At 42.7% G+C, this 15,953-nt stretch overlaps 1 protein-coding gene across 3 annotated transcripts in view; it reads right to left on the minus strand.

The window, feature by feature from the left end:
- Positions 1-14,959, minus strand: part of synpo2a (synaptopodin 2a) — a 33,775-nt gene extending 18,816 nt beyond the window's left edge. For all 3 annotated transcript variants that reach the window (XM_023794305.2, XM_023794304.2, XM_023794303.2), the window contains exons 1-2: positions 14,763-14,959; positions 296-447 (exon numbers count right to left, since the gene is read on the minus strand). In XM_023794305.2, the coding sequence (XP_023650073.1) occupies positions 296-447; positions 14,763-14,885 (275 nt within the window). In that variant the 5' untranslated portion in view covers positions 14,886-14,959. The remainder of the gene's footprint in view (positions 1-295; positions 448-14,762) is intronic.
- Between the last annotated feature and the right edge of the window lie 994 nt (positions 14,960-15,953).

Consider the following 15,953-nt stretch of genomic DNA (forward strand, 5'->3'; position numbering starts at 1 on the left):
AACAGGCTCATCTAAATGCAAATCCAAGCTCATCTCTAACACAGAACCAGGGGTACATATTCAGATAAAGACCATATACACCACATGACCACTGGCTTGGTATAGTATTTTATCCTTACTACTTTGACTCCTTGTACAGTTGCATGATTTTACTGAAATTGTAATGGTTTGATATGTAACTGAAGGAGATAACTGAAATACCCTTTCTAGAACTTGATCCAACTAGCTTTTGGGTCGGCTCCCTAGTCACTACGCCACCTACTGGCCTGCAGATGCCCTGCAGCATGTTCTTCACCTTTTGACGAGCAGCCGTAGGCTGCTGGTCGAGCCATCCGCAAGGGCCGTGATCTCGAGTAGGGTGAGGTCCGCACAGGGCTGGTCGTTTAGTGACACCAGCTCATCCCCCACGCAGAGACCCCCCAGGGCAGCTGGGCAACCTTGCTCCACCTGCAGGAAGACAGCAGCATGGCCAGGACTCATGGTGGGGGGGGGGGCTGTTTCAGGCTGGGGGAGGAGGATAATAACCCACAAACCTCCTACACTGGCAAAAGGGCGTTTCTTAAACCCTGATATTGGTGGCAAGAGCCCTATGTAACCTTCGCATCCAGATTTCCTTTGCAAATTCACTTTCCTTTAACGGCGGCGAATGTCTCGCCCGCGCCAGGAAATCCGGCAGGACACGCAGACACAATGAGGTGGTCCGTTTCCTCCAATCTGATTTGCCAAGTGCTTGTGGCCATGCTTGAGCTTCAGAGGGGGTAAGCTTCTCAAACTTACGCTCCTGTCTGAAGTGCCGACGGCCTTGGCGCACTCCTGCGTGTGAGTAACACCTCAGTGGGACCCGGATTCGCGTTCAGCTGGATGCAGAGGCACGTGGGATCCTAACACTGTGACAGACATGTTAACAGATGACCCTGCCTGTCCCTGTTACTCTGAAAGGAGGAATGTGTGTCTTCCATGCTGGGGCCGACTCCAGCTCAGCACTCAGTAAAGCCATTAAATTCATCAACAGAGTCTAATAGGTATGTGGACGCTTTTCAGATTAAGCATTTGTAAATAATATGTGGCAACACTTTACTTGAGCTGGGCACAAATAATGTAGCAGTACACTGTTACTTAATGTATTAAATTAACGTAATATGTTAGGTCATCGTTAACCAGTCATAAACTTTATTTATTCCGTGCAGTTACCATATTTGTTCATGATCTGTACTGGCTAAGTCACTAAGTAACTTGTGCCCACTCAAATTGTTACAGAACGTGTAACTAAGCTTATTATTACAAAAACATTTATACATAGACTTAGTTTTCCCTTGTTCAATTTATTTATCATATCAAGACAGGACATAACTGTCAACCTCTGCTTTAGTATGTGACACAGTCCCGTAGTTCACGTAAAAGCTGCTGCTGTGGATTTATTACGTTGTACTTCATCAAATGACAGGTGACGTCGCTTAAAGTAGATGATAATGCCACCCTTTTGCCAATTTACGAAACTTCTTCATGGACCCCTAGAGGGGCTGTGAACCCCCGGTTGAAAACCCCAGCTTTAAAAGCACAGATATTCAATTCTGATCCTACGTTCGGAAGTACGTCAGTTCAGTCAAGAAAGTCGAATTGTGAGCCTCGATTCCCAAAGTGCATCAAAACTTATCGGATCGTAACTGAATAGCGGCTCGCTTTTAAAGAGCGTATGATCGCCGCGTATCATATGCGCGCAATGTATGAGATCAGCTCAACAGGTGGCTGTCACGTGACCCGCCACAGCCAACGGCCAGGAAGGGTGGGGGGGCAGGAATGTGTGATTTATTATGCTGCACCAGCAATTAATCACTGTGGCATATCCAAACTACAAAATGGACTCTACCACCATTCAGGCGGGCTTTTGAACCTAGTATATACTTACTTCAAGCACGGATAGGCCGACTTCAAGCTATATCGTTTTACACACTGTATTCATATAAGCCTAAACTAAAAATAAGACATTATACTCTTTACTATATTTTTGAATTATGACAATCTATAGGATATATTGAAATCTGAGGTTGAAACCAGTATTTTACATACAGTAATTTCAGTCCTTGATCCTGTATACAAACAGGTTAAGAGCACTAGCAGTTCACCACCTAATCGATGTGGATAAAGGTAACAATCACCACATGGTCCTCTTAATTACATATTCAGCTATTAAATGATATATTCTTGTTTTTTTAAGATTTAGCAATGTAATGTTGAGATTTTTCCACTAGATGGCGGCAAATCTGTTAAAACGGACTTCGCAGGGTCTGGTCCAGGGTTTGTTTCACAGACGGCTGCAAATATTTAAAACGAATAGGACAAACTCCTTCGTTCATACACATATTATTACAACACAATTTATTAAGAATATGCATATGGATTCAGAAAACATGTTTTACAGTAAGGGCTTTATGTGTTTAGACATATAGTTTTTGAATGTATGAACTGGTATGTTTATATGTTGTGTGTGTGTGTCTGTGTGCGTGTATCTCAATAACAGCAACATATTCATTAAAATAAAGAAAAAATTAGTTGGGAAAGTACATATCCATTAACACTTAAGATTATCATTTGACTTACCTTTGGGTAACACAGATAATAATGTTAAAATCCATAATGTAATTGTTGCCTTGACCAAAGGCAAGAGGACTCCCCTAGTTCCGTGACAAGGACCAAGTAATGTTGACGCGTCAGGCCTGAACGGAAACGGGGACGTGACAGAATCTATCAGGTATTTCCCCAGTTGGAGCATGTGTGCGGATCTATAGCGACGGCATCCTCCAGCTAATGGGATGTGGCTTTACTGCTCTGCCAAAATCTCCATTGACCAGCTGTCCACATATCCTGCCAGTGGCTGTTACTGCTGTCAAGGAAATTGTTTGTTCCAGTGGACCACTGGCATATCCTCTACAGAGGGAACAACAAGCGACTACCCCTCAGGGCAGGTGAGAAAAAAAACAAAAACTAACAAAAGTTTAGGAAGTGATTTTAAAAGTTCCCAGATTCCACCATTAGTGTTCCATGTTTTAAGTGCAGTAATATAAAGCCATTGCTCTAAACCTAGGGTGGGCAATCTTATCCAGAAAGGGCTGCTGTGTGTGTGGGTTTTCGCTGCAACTCCCTAATTATATGACTGATTGGATGAAGAGTCCTCACACCTGGGTTTGAACAGCCCTATAGGTTATTCCAAAAGCCTGCATACCCTTTGCGGATAAGATTGCCCACCCCTGGTCTAAACAGTTTGATCCAAAAGGTAAATAATATGTACCGGGGTAACTAATGACTGCCACCGTCAGTAACTGAATGGTCGACATCGCAGCGATCCAGAACTGATCACAGTGAACATAAGGCAGGGGTGGCAAACCTGATCTATGGAGAGCCGCAGTGGGCGTGGCTTTTTGCAATGTATATAGTATAGTATAGCATAGTATAGTATAGTGTAGTATAGTAATAGTAATAGTACAGTGGCACTTAATTTATCTTACTTTCAGCGAGTTTGGGGCCATACTCAAGAAATTAATGGTGATACTCAAACTCACAACCTTTCAGACCCATTTAAATGAATGAATGAATGAATGGATGGATGAAAGTTGCATTTTGAAGACACCCAAAGTGCTTTACAGAACCATTGGGGAGCCACTTCCACCACCAGCACTGTGTAGCCCCCACCTGGATGATGCCACAGCAGCCATCCTGCTCACCACACAGTAGCTAAGGTGGTGAAGGGGCAGGAGAGGATTCACCAGTCAGATATAGGGGATGATTAGGAGGCCAGATTTGAAAGGGCCACAGTGGGCAATTTTAGCCAGGACATCGGGGTACCACCCCCTACTCTTTCAAAAGACATCCAGGGATCTTTTATATTTTACATCTCATATGAATGACGGCACAATTTTTACAGAACAGTGTCCCCGTCACTGCACTGGGGCAATGGTATCCTCACTGACCACAGGATGGGCTATCCTGTAGGCCACACCAATACCTCTTTCAGCACCAACCCAGTTTTCCCAGTAGGTCCCAGGTCCCTAACCCCAAAAATAGTCTTTTTGCTATAACTTTTAATGATCTATAACATTACTTAATATCATATCATATGTGCTGTGTTTCTTGTTGCAACATCTGGGGTAACTGACCTGAGATTTCTATATGAAATGAATGGATCGAAATCTTTTTCCATTTAATCAAAGGATTATCACAGACATTTACTGCATAGCTGTTTGAACATCAACATTAATATATTGGTTTATTTGCAGACATTAAAATATTAAGTCAATTTTAGACAACAGAAGCTACACTAATGTATAAAAAAAGATAAACAATCGAAAGTAATCCTAACCAAACCATTGTAAATCCTTTGGAATAATCCATATTTTTTTATTCATACATAAAATCATCATAAACATCTAAATATCTGACCTTCATAACATTAAAGTCAGTCTTATTTAACAAAAAGACAACGTTTTACTTCAACATATCTTTATTGCACAAAAGGTTTAAAGAATATTCATTGATTTAAAAAATGTATATCCATCCCCTATGGCAATGACAAATGTTGGTAAACAGAATCATGTATTCCAATCAATACAGGTTGTTTGAATTGGCCAGCTATATTTAAAAACATTTATATTCTATTCTCTAAATAAGGCCTGAAGCAGATTTCAGAGGACCTCAGAAAAAGAGCTGTTGAAGCACGTAATACAGGAAGAGGTAACAAAGGGATTTCTAAAGCACTAAAAAAAACATGCACACACACACATCGTCTGCCTCAAATTTGCTAAAAAGTATCTGGACATTCCGCAGAACTCCTAGAAGAATAGTCTGAGGACAGAGGCCAAAGTTGAACTTTTTGGTGCATCTACACAGCAAAGGAAGACAAACAAACCAAACTACCATATATACAACACCAAAACCTCATCGTGACTGAAGCATGGGTAATGGCTTCAAGTGCTTTGCAATTCCTAGCTGTAACAGGAAATTTCAGGGTGGCTGCCTGTGACCTCACTGTGTGAACTCAAAAGCACTTGGGTCATGCAACTTGAGAATGAATCAGAGCACAGAAGTAAATTAAAAACAGACTGAACGGCCGAGTCAGAGTCCTGAGCTCAGTCACAGTGAAATGCTGCAGCGTGATCTAAAGCAAGCCATTCACGCAAGACATGCCAAAAATATACATAATCTGAAACAGCTTCAGACAGGGGAATGGGTCGAAATTATTATGGTGGGGCATGAGGGACGAAGAGACGATCCACGTGGCAGCTCCGACAAGACAGGGTTTTATTAAGAAAACAGAACATCAAGGGAGTAACGGAAAACAAAGGGACCAGGAGGGGTCAACACCTGGAACAACAATACTAAGGGCAGTAAGGATCACAGGAAGCGCCAATAACTAACATGGAGTAACTGTAAGAAACACACAGTAACACAGGGAAACCACAATGAACCACAGAGGAACAGAACAAGAACAGGCACTTAAATATACTACTAACAAGACATGATGCAGGACAGGTGAGAACCATAACCAAGGGCTATCAACATTAGGAGAAACCAAGGAACACGAGTAAAACAAGGCACGGGCAGGGTAACCACAGACAAGACATAACATAACCATACAGACACCTGTGGCCTGTACTACTAAGCGGGGTTACTGGCTTATCGGGGTAACTTGTCGGATTTAAGGTAGTCTGGGCAAAATGTAAGTGAACGAATATAAAGTCCAATTAAACTGTGGTACCTTAAATCCGACAAGTTACCCCGATAAGCCAGTAACCCCGCTTAGTAGTACAGGCCACAGGGGATAAAATGAAAACAAAATGTAACATAAGGGTGAAGCAGGCCAGCCTCAAACTTGGGACAAGAGGAACATCAACCTCAGCCATATACTCAACCCATTGAGCTATGCAGCAGCCCACAGAGCTGAGAGCAGGAACTGCTGCCCAAACGGGGAAAAGACACATGGGACAGGGCTGGACGGGCACCGACCCCGACAGGGCCAAACAGGGCCGGACGGGCACCGACCCCGACAGGGCCAAACAGGGCCAGACGGGCACCGACCCCGACAGGGCTGGACGGGCACCGACCCCGACAGGGCTGGACGGGCACCGACCCCGACAGGGCCGGACGGACACCGACCCCGACAGAAATACATCCTATGAGGGTCTGATCAGCAGCTCTGGAAAGCTTTAGCTTGAGATTGCAGCCAATATAGGAGCTTCCATTAGCTGCTAAATATAAGGGATCACATACTTTTTTCATCAGTGACCTTGAATGTATAAACTGGGGGGGTGGCTACAGGTGGGCAGGGGGGGGCAGTGCCCACCCAAATAGATCAGATGACCCGCCAAGATCTGTGGCACAATTCGAACACTGGTGCCCACCCAACATGCCCAAATGCCAACCCTAAGATAGCATCCTGGGCATGCCAGTGGTTTAAATCATCTGTTCAATTAAGATACGGAAAGATATGTGTGTGTTGCTGACTATATAAGGCTTTACTCTTATTTACTCTTATTACGGTAAATCAGATGACAATTTGGGAGCCATTAATACAGAAATCTAGATCATTTAAAAAGTTTCACAAACTGTATGTAATAAATTTTACTATATGTAGTGTTTCCCCCTTTTTTCCATTTGACAACCCATTTTAACCTTTTTAATTCTTAATCTCAATTTTTTACTGTGCTGTATCACCAGGTCAAATTCCTGTGCACTCTGTAGATTTGGCGAATGGTCTTGATTCGGATTCTGATATATACAGCCACGGAAAGAATTAAGGGACCAGTCTCTGTTTTCAAAATAATCTGCATTTTTAAATCCTGGCTTAATCCTGGTTCTTCTAGCAGAAGGCTACACTGAGCAGCAGGTTGCTTCCAGGTTCAAAATTTCTAAGACAGTAGTACCCAAGAATAAGGTGAAGCAGGAGACACTGGGAATGACCAGAAACCAGTCAGGTAAAGGGGGAAGTGACTTTATAATCCCAGAGATGACCATCAATTTATCTGACAGCTTCTCATGAATTGTAGGATGACATCAAGTTCAACACCTTCAAAAGGAATGAGAAACATTAAGTGTGGGTGTGAAGTGCACTGCTAGGACAGTTCATATCAGGCTTCTAGAAGCAGGACTGAAGTCCCATAAAGCAAGGAAGGAGCCCTTAATTAAAGAGAAACAGACAAAAAAACAAGGCTGCAGTTTGCAAAAAAACACATTATTCACAGACACAAACCCTTAAATCGAGAGATGAGTGAAACAAAAAATTATGCTGCGGCCTCTTAATTTTTTTACATGACTGTATATAATGACCCCAAAACCCTGATCAGGGTAAGCAGTTATAAAATGGAGGGATGGAGAAATCAGTGAGTTCCCCTTATATTTATGTACATGGTACATTTTTATGCTTGAATTCTGAAAGGACTGACATCCATCATGCAATAAACCCTTGCAGAGACAAAAACACTGAAAGGTAATGTTACTCTGATGGCCAGTTCCTCTATATCGCCACTAGGTGGTGACAACCACTCAAGGTTCTCTTACTGCCTGGGAAAATACAACTGGGGATATACAGCACGTGCTGTGAGAAGCAGCACTTAGGCAGCCACTGATCTTAGTATAAAATAACTCATTCTGTTCACAGCATATCATGCAAATGTACAGTATGCACATGTTTACAATGGTTACTGCATTTATGTAATGGTAACCTGTAAACACTTCACTATCTGAGAAAGATGTCATTTCCTTCTTAAGAATGATGTCACCCTCCCTTAAATTGCCCATAGATCATAGGTACTCACTTATTTTTTTTCCCAATATCCAAATTCCATAAGATATATAAATCAAAAGCCTCGCATAACATTTTCCGGGGGGCTGCGGGGGCAAGGTTTTACCAATCGGCACAGGAAGGACCGTACATCCAACTGGCATAGAAAGGCATGCGCTATACGATTTTGGGTTCCTGGTGCTCCTGCCTGAATGGTGACACCTGTCTGATGAGCAGAGGTCTCGAGAGCTTGTTTACTGAAGGACATGGTATTGCAGAAGTGGACCTGGCCACACTCAGCTAGGGTGGTACCTGCTGGCAGAGTTTACACACGTGGGGCTTTCTAGAGTGGTCAGTCTGCACACGTAGGGCTTTCTAGAATGGTCAGTCTCCACACGTGGGACTTTCTAGAGTGGTCAGTCTACACACGTAGGGCTTTCTAGAGTGATCAGTCTATACACGTAGGGCTTTCTAGAGTGGTCAGTCTACACACGTGGGACTTTATAGATTGGTCAGTCTACACACGTGGGGATTTCTAGAGTGGTCAGTCTACACACGTGGGGATTTCTAGAGTGGTCAGTCTACACACGTGGGGCTTTCTAGAGTGGTCAGTCTACACACGTGGGGATTTCTAGAGTGGTCAGTCTACACACGTGGGGATTTCTAGAGTGGTCAGTCTACACACGCGGGACTTTATAGATTGGTCAGTCTACACACGTGGGGATTTCTAGAGTGGTCAGTCTACACACATGGGGCTTTCTAGAGTGGTCAGTCTACACACGTGGGGCTTTCTAGAGTGGTCAGTCTGCACACGTGTGGATTTCTAGAGTGGTCAGTCTACACACATGGGACTTTATAGATTGGTCAGTCTACACACGTGGGGATTTCTAGAGTGGTCAGTCTACACACGTGGGGCTTTCTAGAGTGGTCAGTCTACACACGTGGGGCTTTCTAGAGTGGTCAGTCTACACACGTGGGGCTTTCTAGAGTGGTCAGTCAACACATGTGGGGCTTTCTAGAATGGTCAGTCAACACACGTGGGATTTCTAGAGTGGTCAGTCTACACACGTGGGGCTTTCTAGAGTGGTCAGTCAACACATGTGGGGCTTTCTAGAATGGTCAGTCAACACACGTGGGATTTCTAGAGTGGTCAGTCTACACACGTGGGGATTTCTAGAGTGGTCGGCCCAAAAAAGGTGTTAAACTCCCCTGCAAATAAACATCAGAATGCATCAAAACTGGCTGTTATGTATGTATGTGCAAGTGCCCTGAGAAGGCATAGCCCAGGGTAGGTGGAGGATGGATGGATGGATGGATGGATGTAGAAATCCTTGAGCTCCTGCGAGTAAAAACTTCCTAGACCATTTTGTTAGCTGAAATAATTCTGCCATCTTTCAGAATATCTGCAGAATATGCACCAACATTCAGGTCTATGTCAATTTGGCATCTGGTGACCTTTCTGCAGCTTCAATAAAGTGCAATGATAAATTCCTAAAACTCCTATAAACTCTTATATTCAGCTCACAAAAAATGTACTGATATTTCATCATGGTAGAAGCAGTTTGACTTACACAAGCATAACACATGTATTACACAACGCTCCTGGACCTGTGGAAAAATGCATAGCTAAACACCCAGGTGTTCTCAATAAATAAAGCACAGCAACCAAGAGACTCTTCATACATAATCACATTTCGGTGTTGTCAAATAACCATCCTTTGCATTATCGTGTATTTCGCAATTATTGAAATTATGCAGGCTTAAAAAAAAAACCCCACAAAGGAAACGCAGAAATGAAACCCGAAAGCCACTTGAGATCGCGCCGAATGACGTCCCTTGAAACAAGTTCCTCATACGCAGCTTTAAGCAATTATGTTTTCAGATCCTTCGCAAGCATTTCCCAGCTGCCAAATAGGTAACACACCACTGTGCTGCTATAATCGAAACAACGTTTGCCCACTTACTCCGCTTCGCCTTTTATAGCGTGTTTATCGGCACGGTTTCGTGGGCGTATCAGGCATCTGGCCCCGGCTTAACCACACTGTCACAAGGGGAATTCTCTGCTGCAGGGAGCCCGGCTCGCATCAGCGTCCCTCCAACCATATTTAGGTACAGCCTGATAAACTTACAGTTGAAAGAGCCAATAAATTATGTTAATGAATATTCAGCTGAGATACAGTAATCATTTTTTTTGGGGGGGGGGCAGCGTGTGCCTGTAATAAGAAGGTTGCTGGTTCACACCCAGCCTCAGCACATCTGCAGGTCCTTGATCAAGGCCCTTAGCCCCCAGCTCCCTGGGTGCTACCGTGGGTGGCTGCCCTTCACAGACAACTTACTCTACAAAGAGCAAGTTGAGGGAGGTGTAAAAACAATTTAAAGTATCAATTATTATTTGCATGAACCTGTTTAAGAACCTAGGAAATTGAATTTAAAGTAACACAATGTAGGTAAAGCGACAAAAACGCACACGTGCATGAATGAGAAGTTTGCTGAAGTACAGAGAGCTTCAGGGACCACAGAAGGAACCATGTCAGATTAACAGCAACGGAGTATCTGTCAATCCCACAGCACGATGATTGACATGCATGGATACGCAGAGGTCAAGCAGTCGGTCGCGGCGAGCGATTAAAAGCATGTGTTAATCTGTCAGCAATGGTACCTCTGTGTAGGCTCCTGGGGGAGAAAAAGTGCAATAAAACTTTTTTTTTTCCTTTCAGCTTTATAGGTATGTCCAGAGTCAGCTTGGCAATTTTTCACACACTGAGTAAAAAGTGCATTTTTTCCACACATCTGTCATAGCATTTCAACCCTTCCCTATCTGAGAGATCTTGCAGTTAATCGAATGTGTATACATAAATTTACACAACTCAGGAACTTACACTTACAAAATCTTGCATTACATGCCGTATAAATATACAGCGTCCTCTACCACACGCAGGCACATAATAGCCCACATTCATCACGCACGTAGCGCATTCACCCATTTTGCAGGAAAAACGCCTCCGGACCCTTTAAAACTGAAGTGAGTCATGACTTCACAATCTCTGCTCCTCAGCCAGGTCTCCCAAAAAGTCATAATAAAAACAACTCTCCTTTTAAGGGAAACAGACTCTCATCAGCAGAAACTCCTGTCAGCTGTATAACGGACATTTCTCCCGAAAAGGAGAACGCTCACACAAGTAGGTTAGCTGCAACCTCAGAGGACGGTAGGATGCTCCGGAAGGTGCGTGCGGCTGTTCCCTTAGGAGTTTGGATCAAAAAAGTTACTTGATCACCCTCCTTTATTTCCTTAAAATTGCCTCAGACAGGTTAAAATTATGCCTTATACGCAGCTTGCCCTGGGCTGTCGGTTACGCACGTGCAAAAACATCATCAACGATTCCTTATTTTCACTGTTGTTTTGATAAGTAGTACGTACAGAAAGCATGACCTATACCGGTATTGAAACTTTACAGCATTTTAACTTTATTTATTATATATAGAGAGATATTTTTCTCAGCGGTCTCCTAAACAGTGAAAACTTATTCTACGAATCTGATATAGATTCAGTTCAGTCTGTCTAAATTAACATCATAAACTATGAATTAGCCGTCTGCTGGCTTACTGTGTCCGTGTGTTTTCACAGGAAGTCTTGCTCTTCCAAAATCATGCGGCATAATCATTCTAAGCACACTGCTAGGTGCATTTGGTCATCCAAAACCTCCATTTTTACAGAAAAACAGGCACTTCAAAATTCAGCGGAAGAAGACAACTCCTTAGCCTGGATTTCTCAAACAAGCTATTCAGAAACAACCGGAACTCACTTGTCCTGTAAAAACTTCATCTCGTACAGGATGGTAATACTTTCAGCAGCCATGTAACGTTAGAGGGTTTATCCAAAAAGAGACGAAAAATGTGTCTATGATCTCGGGCCAGCAAGTTAACACACAACACAGAGACAACCAACCAGATCTTAGCAAGATATACTTGTAAATGCTGCCTTCAAGGAATGGAACCTATCAATCAGTTTTAACATTCATGACATTGTTTAAAGTGATTTAAATTGCCGAGGAGAGAAACACTTAAATATAAATATTTTTCAGTGCTTCAGCATCTCATTTCAGGAATTAACACTGACATCTTCCTGGAATATAATGATTATGGTAAGGACGCTCTCATCACTTATCTCAAGGCTGAGGAATCTCTTTGATGCAAGAGAAATATGTAAGCAGTGTTTCTAAGGCGATGACAGTATTTCCCGAAACACAACAGCACATGACCCACTTTAGTTCTCAAAGAGCTCTGTCATACCATGTGGTCAAAACATTAGCCACACACCTGTTTGAGATTAAAATTGAGTTCTGGAGATATATGTTTTAGAATGTATTAGTGCAGGAATCTGGTCTGTTATTCCAATGCACAACCTAAAGCATTAAAAATCTGCCAGAACAGAAGATGGTTGTAATTTCTCCTCCACCGACACAGATGGTGCTATTTAGAGCACTAAGAAAATCTACAGAATTTGGTTTATAGCATGTAAGATGGACTCAGACATTCAAGTGGTGGGACAAGACAGGCAATGTTTGAGGCTTATATACATAACTGTTGTATGACTGGATAAGAGTGGTGAATAAATAAGGTGAAAAAAATCCTTATTAAGAATGATAACTTAATTATGACCACTAGATGTTGACTAGTCTAGTGTATCAACTAAACAAGGGGCAGGCAACCCTGATCCTGCAGTGCCGGTATCCAGGTTTTCTATCCTACCTGGTCTCTGATGAATACCACCTGATCTCAGGCAGATAGTAACTCATCCTGTAGGATGGAAAACCTGGTGAAACCCGGCACTCCAGGATCAGGGTTGCCTGCCCCTGAACTAGACTTAAATGGCAGAGGAAAGAGTACTTTAACCGAGAACAGTATTCCTCTGTGACTGAAATCTCCATAACAGGAATGAGAATCCCTGACTCAGAATTACATTCCTGCAAGTTTGCCAGTTGCTTCTCATTTACCAGGTATTAGTACGTTTGCCTTTGCACTTGGCGCACCAGCTGAAGTGATCTGCTCTCCTAATAGATACTTTACCACTGAATATTCCTGGCTGAATGTCAGGATTGATCCGAGTGATCCCTTTCAGTCCCAAGTTAGCAAAGGCTACTGTTCCATGTTCTGGGCCAACACCAATCAGCATCGCTAGTTACCCTTGGTGCCCGAATGTGCTGCTTAAGCATTGGATGGAAGCACATCTCAAATCTGGGGACTAATGAATGTTTCCATGCAGGGTCCACCCAATTCCATAATCTTGTGTTTACACTTTTTGAAGAGTCCTTTGGCTCATATTCTGCAATTTTGACAAAGGCCCTGAAAATCCCCCTAACATATGATATTATTTACATCTACATGTGATATATGTTAGTACATTCTGTATAATATTATTTCACTGAATTTAATTCCGATGGACAGTGAGTTGTGGGACTGAGGAAATACCTGTTGTTCATCCAGAAAATTCTACCTGAGTAATAGATTTTGCTGGCAAGCATTTCAATAGTCATTCACAGACAAGTATGAGGAATGGGAACCTGTTTGCAATTTTACTGAACAATATCTGGACCTAGACGTACTGACTAATTGCCCTGGAGTTAAGTGCTGAGCCGAGCCAAGCCGTCTGCGTCCCCCATACGATCCCAGAGATGTCCAGCGTTATAATTTGAGGATACGGATGACTAGACCTATGTAGACCAGACATCGTGATAGAACTGTGAATTCATTCCAGAATTCAATTTCCCATTAAAGCTGTGATGTTGCATGCAGTGGCCTGACCTACAACATGTGCCCTAACGGCGTCTGATGCTACTTCAGGTTTTGAGGCTACTATTTTTGTATGCAGACCGTTATATTAAAGTAAATGGGGCAGAAACACTCAATATACGAAGTTAATGAGTTCTTAACTTTCGTGGGATGTCTCTGGCAAATTACAAACCACGGCTCCTATTTTTCAGTATCTGAGTCATTAGTTTCTAAAAGCATACTTAGAAAAAGGTTTCTTGAGACTAGCACCCCATGGCACCTGGCCAAAAACTATGCCCACTTTTGAGTTAATAACGGTCCCTAACGCTGACATGTAGCCAAACTGTGTTTAGGTCTGTCTTGCTGATATTGGCGTAAATGATAACAATTCGCTCCAAGGCGAGCAGCTGACCTCACTGTGCCTTTACCATATAAGGACTGACATTTATCAGCTTTTATCCAACAAAAAAACTCTTCTTCTCTGTCGCAGTTAAATCCAGACATCGGGAAGACGAAAATACACCCTCCAGTTGCCTTCATACCTTGAGATTTAGAATTCACCCATCTCTATTATACTGTAAAGCTATGTTTTTGGGTGGGAAGGTGTTTTTATATGCTAGTGAGGAGACATTAGGAATTCTTTATAGGTTTATAAATTACAACTTGGCAGCCTAAGTGGAATATACATAAATGCGAGAAGACTCTCCTACCTTGCAGGAAATGCAAACCGGACACAGTTACTTCAACTGGCGACAATTATCAAGTTTTGTTAAGTATTCCAGCATCAGAACTGGTGTCACGTTTCTCCGCAAAATAGTCCAGACTGAGTATTGTTTTTTTTATGAGTGGGTTTGTGGGCGGTGGTACTCAGGTTGTTTATATGTTAAAAACTAGTTAAAACAATAAACAGCTTGAATTGCATGGCGTACAATGAAAACTTCACCAAATTGTTAAACGCTCTTAATTAATATTTTTTCCACTTAAATCTTTTTTTTCTTAGCTATCAGAAAGCTATATCAATTGTTCAGCAAGTTCAAAGAATTCTAAACTCTACTGTTGCTATTATTAATGCAATTGTAATATTTTCAAGTTTGACGACAAATTATAATTACTATCACAAAACAACGATTTTATTGCTGGCAATATTATTAAAATAGTAATATTTATTATTTATTGTTATAATAATCAAGAGTAGTGTTCTGTTCAATAGTTTAGATCCTACCTGTGTGACCTTTATAAGCTGGGGGTGCTCGCCGTCGGTTTTCTGCAGGCTGAAACCCCAGGGCGCCCCCCCGCTTAGTGACAGGCAGAGGTAATCCCCAGTGCGCATGCTGCCAGACCTCATCAGCGTCCCCCCACCGAGGACTCGACCATCAAGATGTTACAGTGGAGTCTGCGGCGCTCTGGAGTACCGCGTGCGAGCGCAGCCCAATTTGTGGGAGGGGGGCTTTCACGAAGCGGGCTGCAGGACTCGGGCCACCCCTCCTCAACACGTCATTTGCTAAGACCCGCCCTAAGCGATTTTATTTGTATTTTATTACTTTGTATTTAAATGTAACGAACGAGAAATGCTTGAGAGTAAATGGTAAAAGCTGTACCTCCAGTTTTTGTTCTAATGTTGCACAAACAGCTATGAATCAACTAGCCTATAAATTGCCTGTCATACATATGTCATACATACGTCTCTTTTTGACTATTCATCCATCTATCCATCCATCCCACTTATTCTCTACGTTGTGCCAGTGAGTTTGAAGCAGAGGTCAACGCCATGGAGAATTCTGACGGTCATTTTGATCTGAATGGCATTTTTACCATGCATGCACATGGTATTTTTAAAACATACCTACAAAATTTTATTCTAAAAAAAAAAAGAAAGATGCCACGGATACGGACGACTGTTGCCACGGACAACTAAGCTATGTCCGTGTGCAAACGTGTAGACGATCCTTGGCTTGGATCCTGTCTCAGGAAGCACCGGGCACAAGGCGGTGCCTGAAATAGCGATCCCCGCGCCTTACAGAATATGGGGTACTACTGCCGCTCCCCTAATTGTTATACTTTCAATATTTTCAATATATTTTCACGATGGAAATGCACTATCAAGAACTTTGTCAGCATCGTCTGACCACATGGAGAAATTGTCTTTTCACGTATCCCATCTTGCTCTCCATGAGGAACACAGACACATATATGCTACAGGTGAGAGCAGGTTTGGGGGTCACTGCAAAAGGTTAGCCAGCATCCTGCACCCTCATGGAGCAACTGGGGTTAAAGAGCAACGGCCCAAGGGTAGCACGATCCTGCCAGTGTTGGAATTTGAACCGCAAGGGCTTAGGTTTGGTTTCAACATTGTTAGGGACCAAATCAACCCCGAAGCCCCACCCCTTAAACACGCACGGTACCCCCACAATAT

This window comes from Paramormyrops kingsleyae, chromosome 12 (genome assembly GCF_048594095.1).
Source record: "Paramormyrops kingsleyae isolate MSU_618 chromosome 12, PKINGS_0.4, whole genome shotgun sequence".
Classification (NCBI taxonomy): Eukaryota; Metazoa; Chordata; class Actinopteri; order Osteoglossiformes; family Mormyridae; genus Paramormyrops; species Paramormyrops kingsleyae.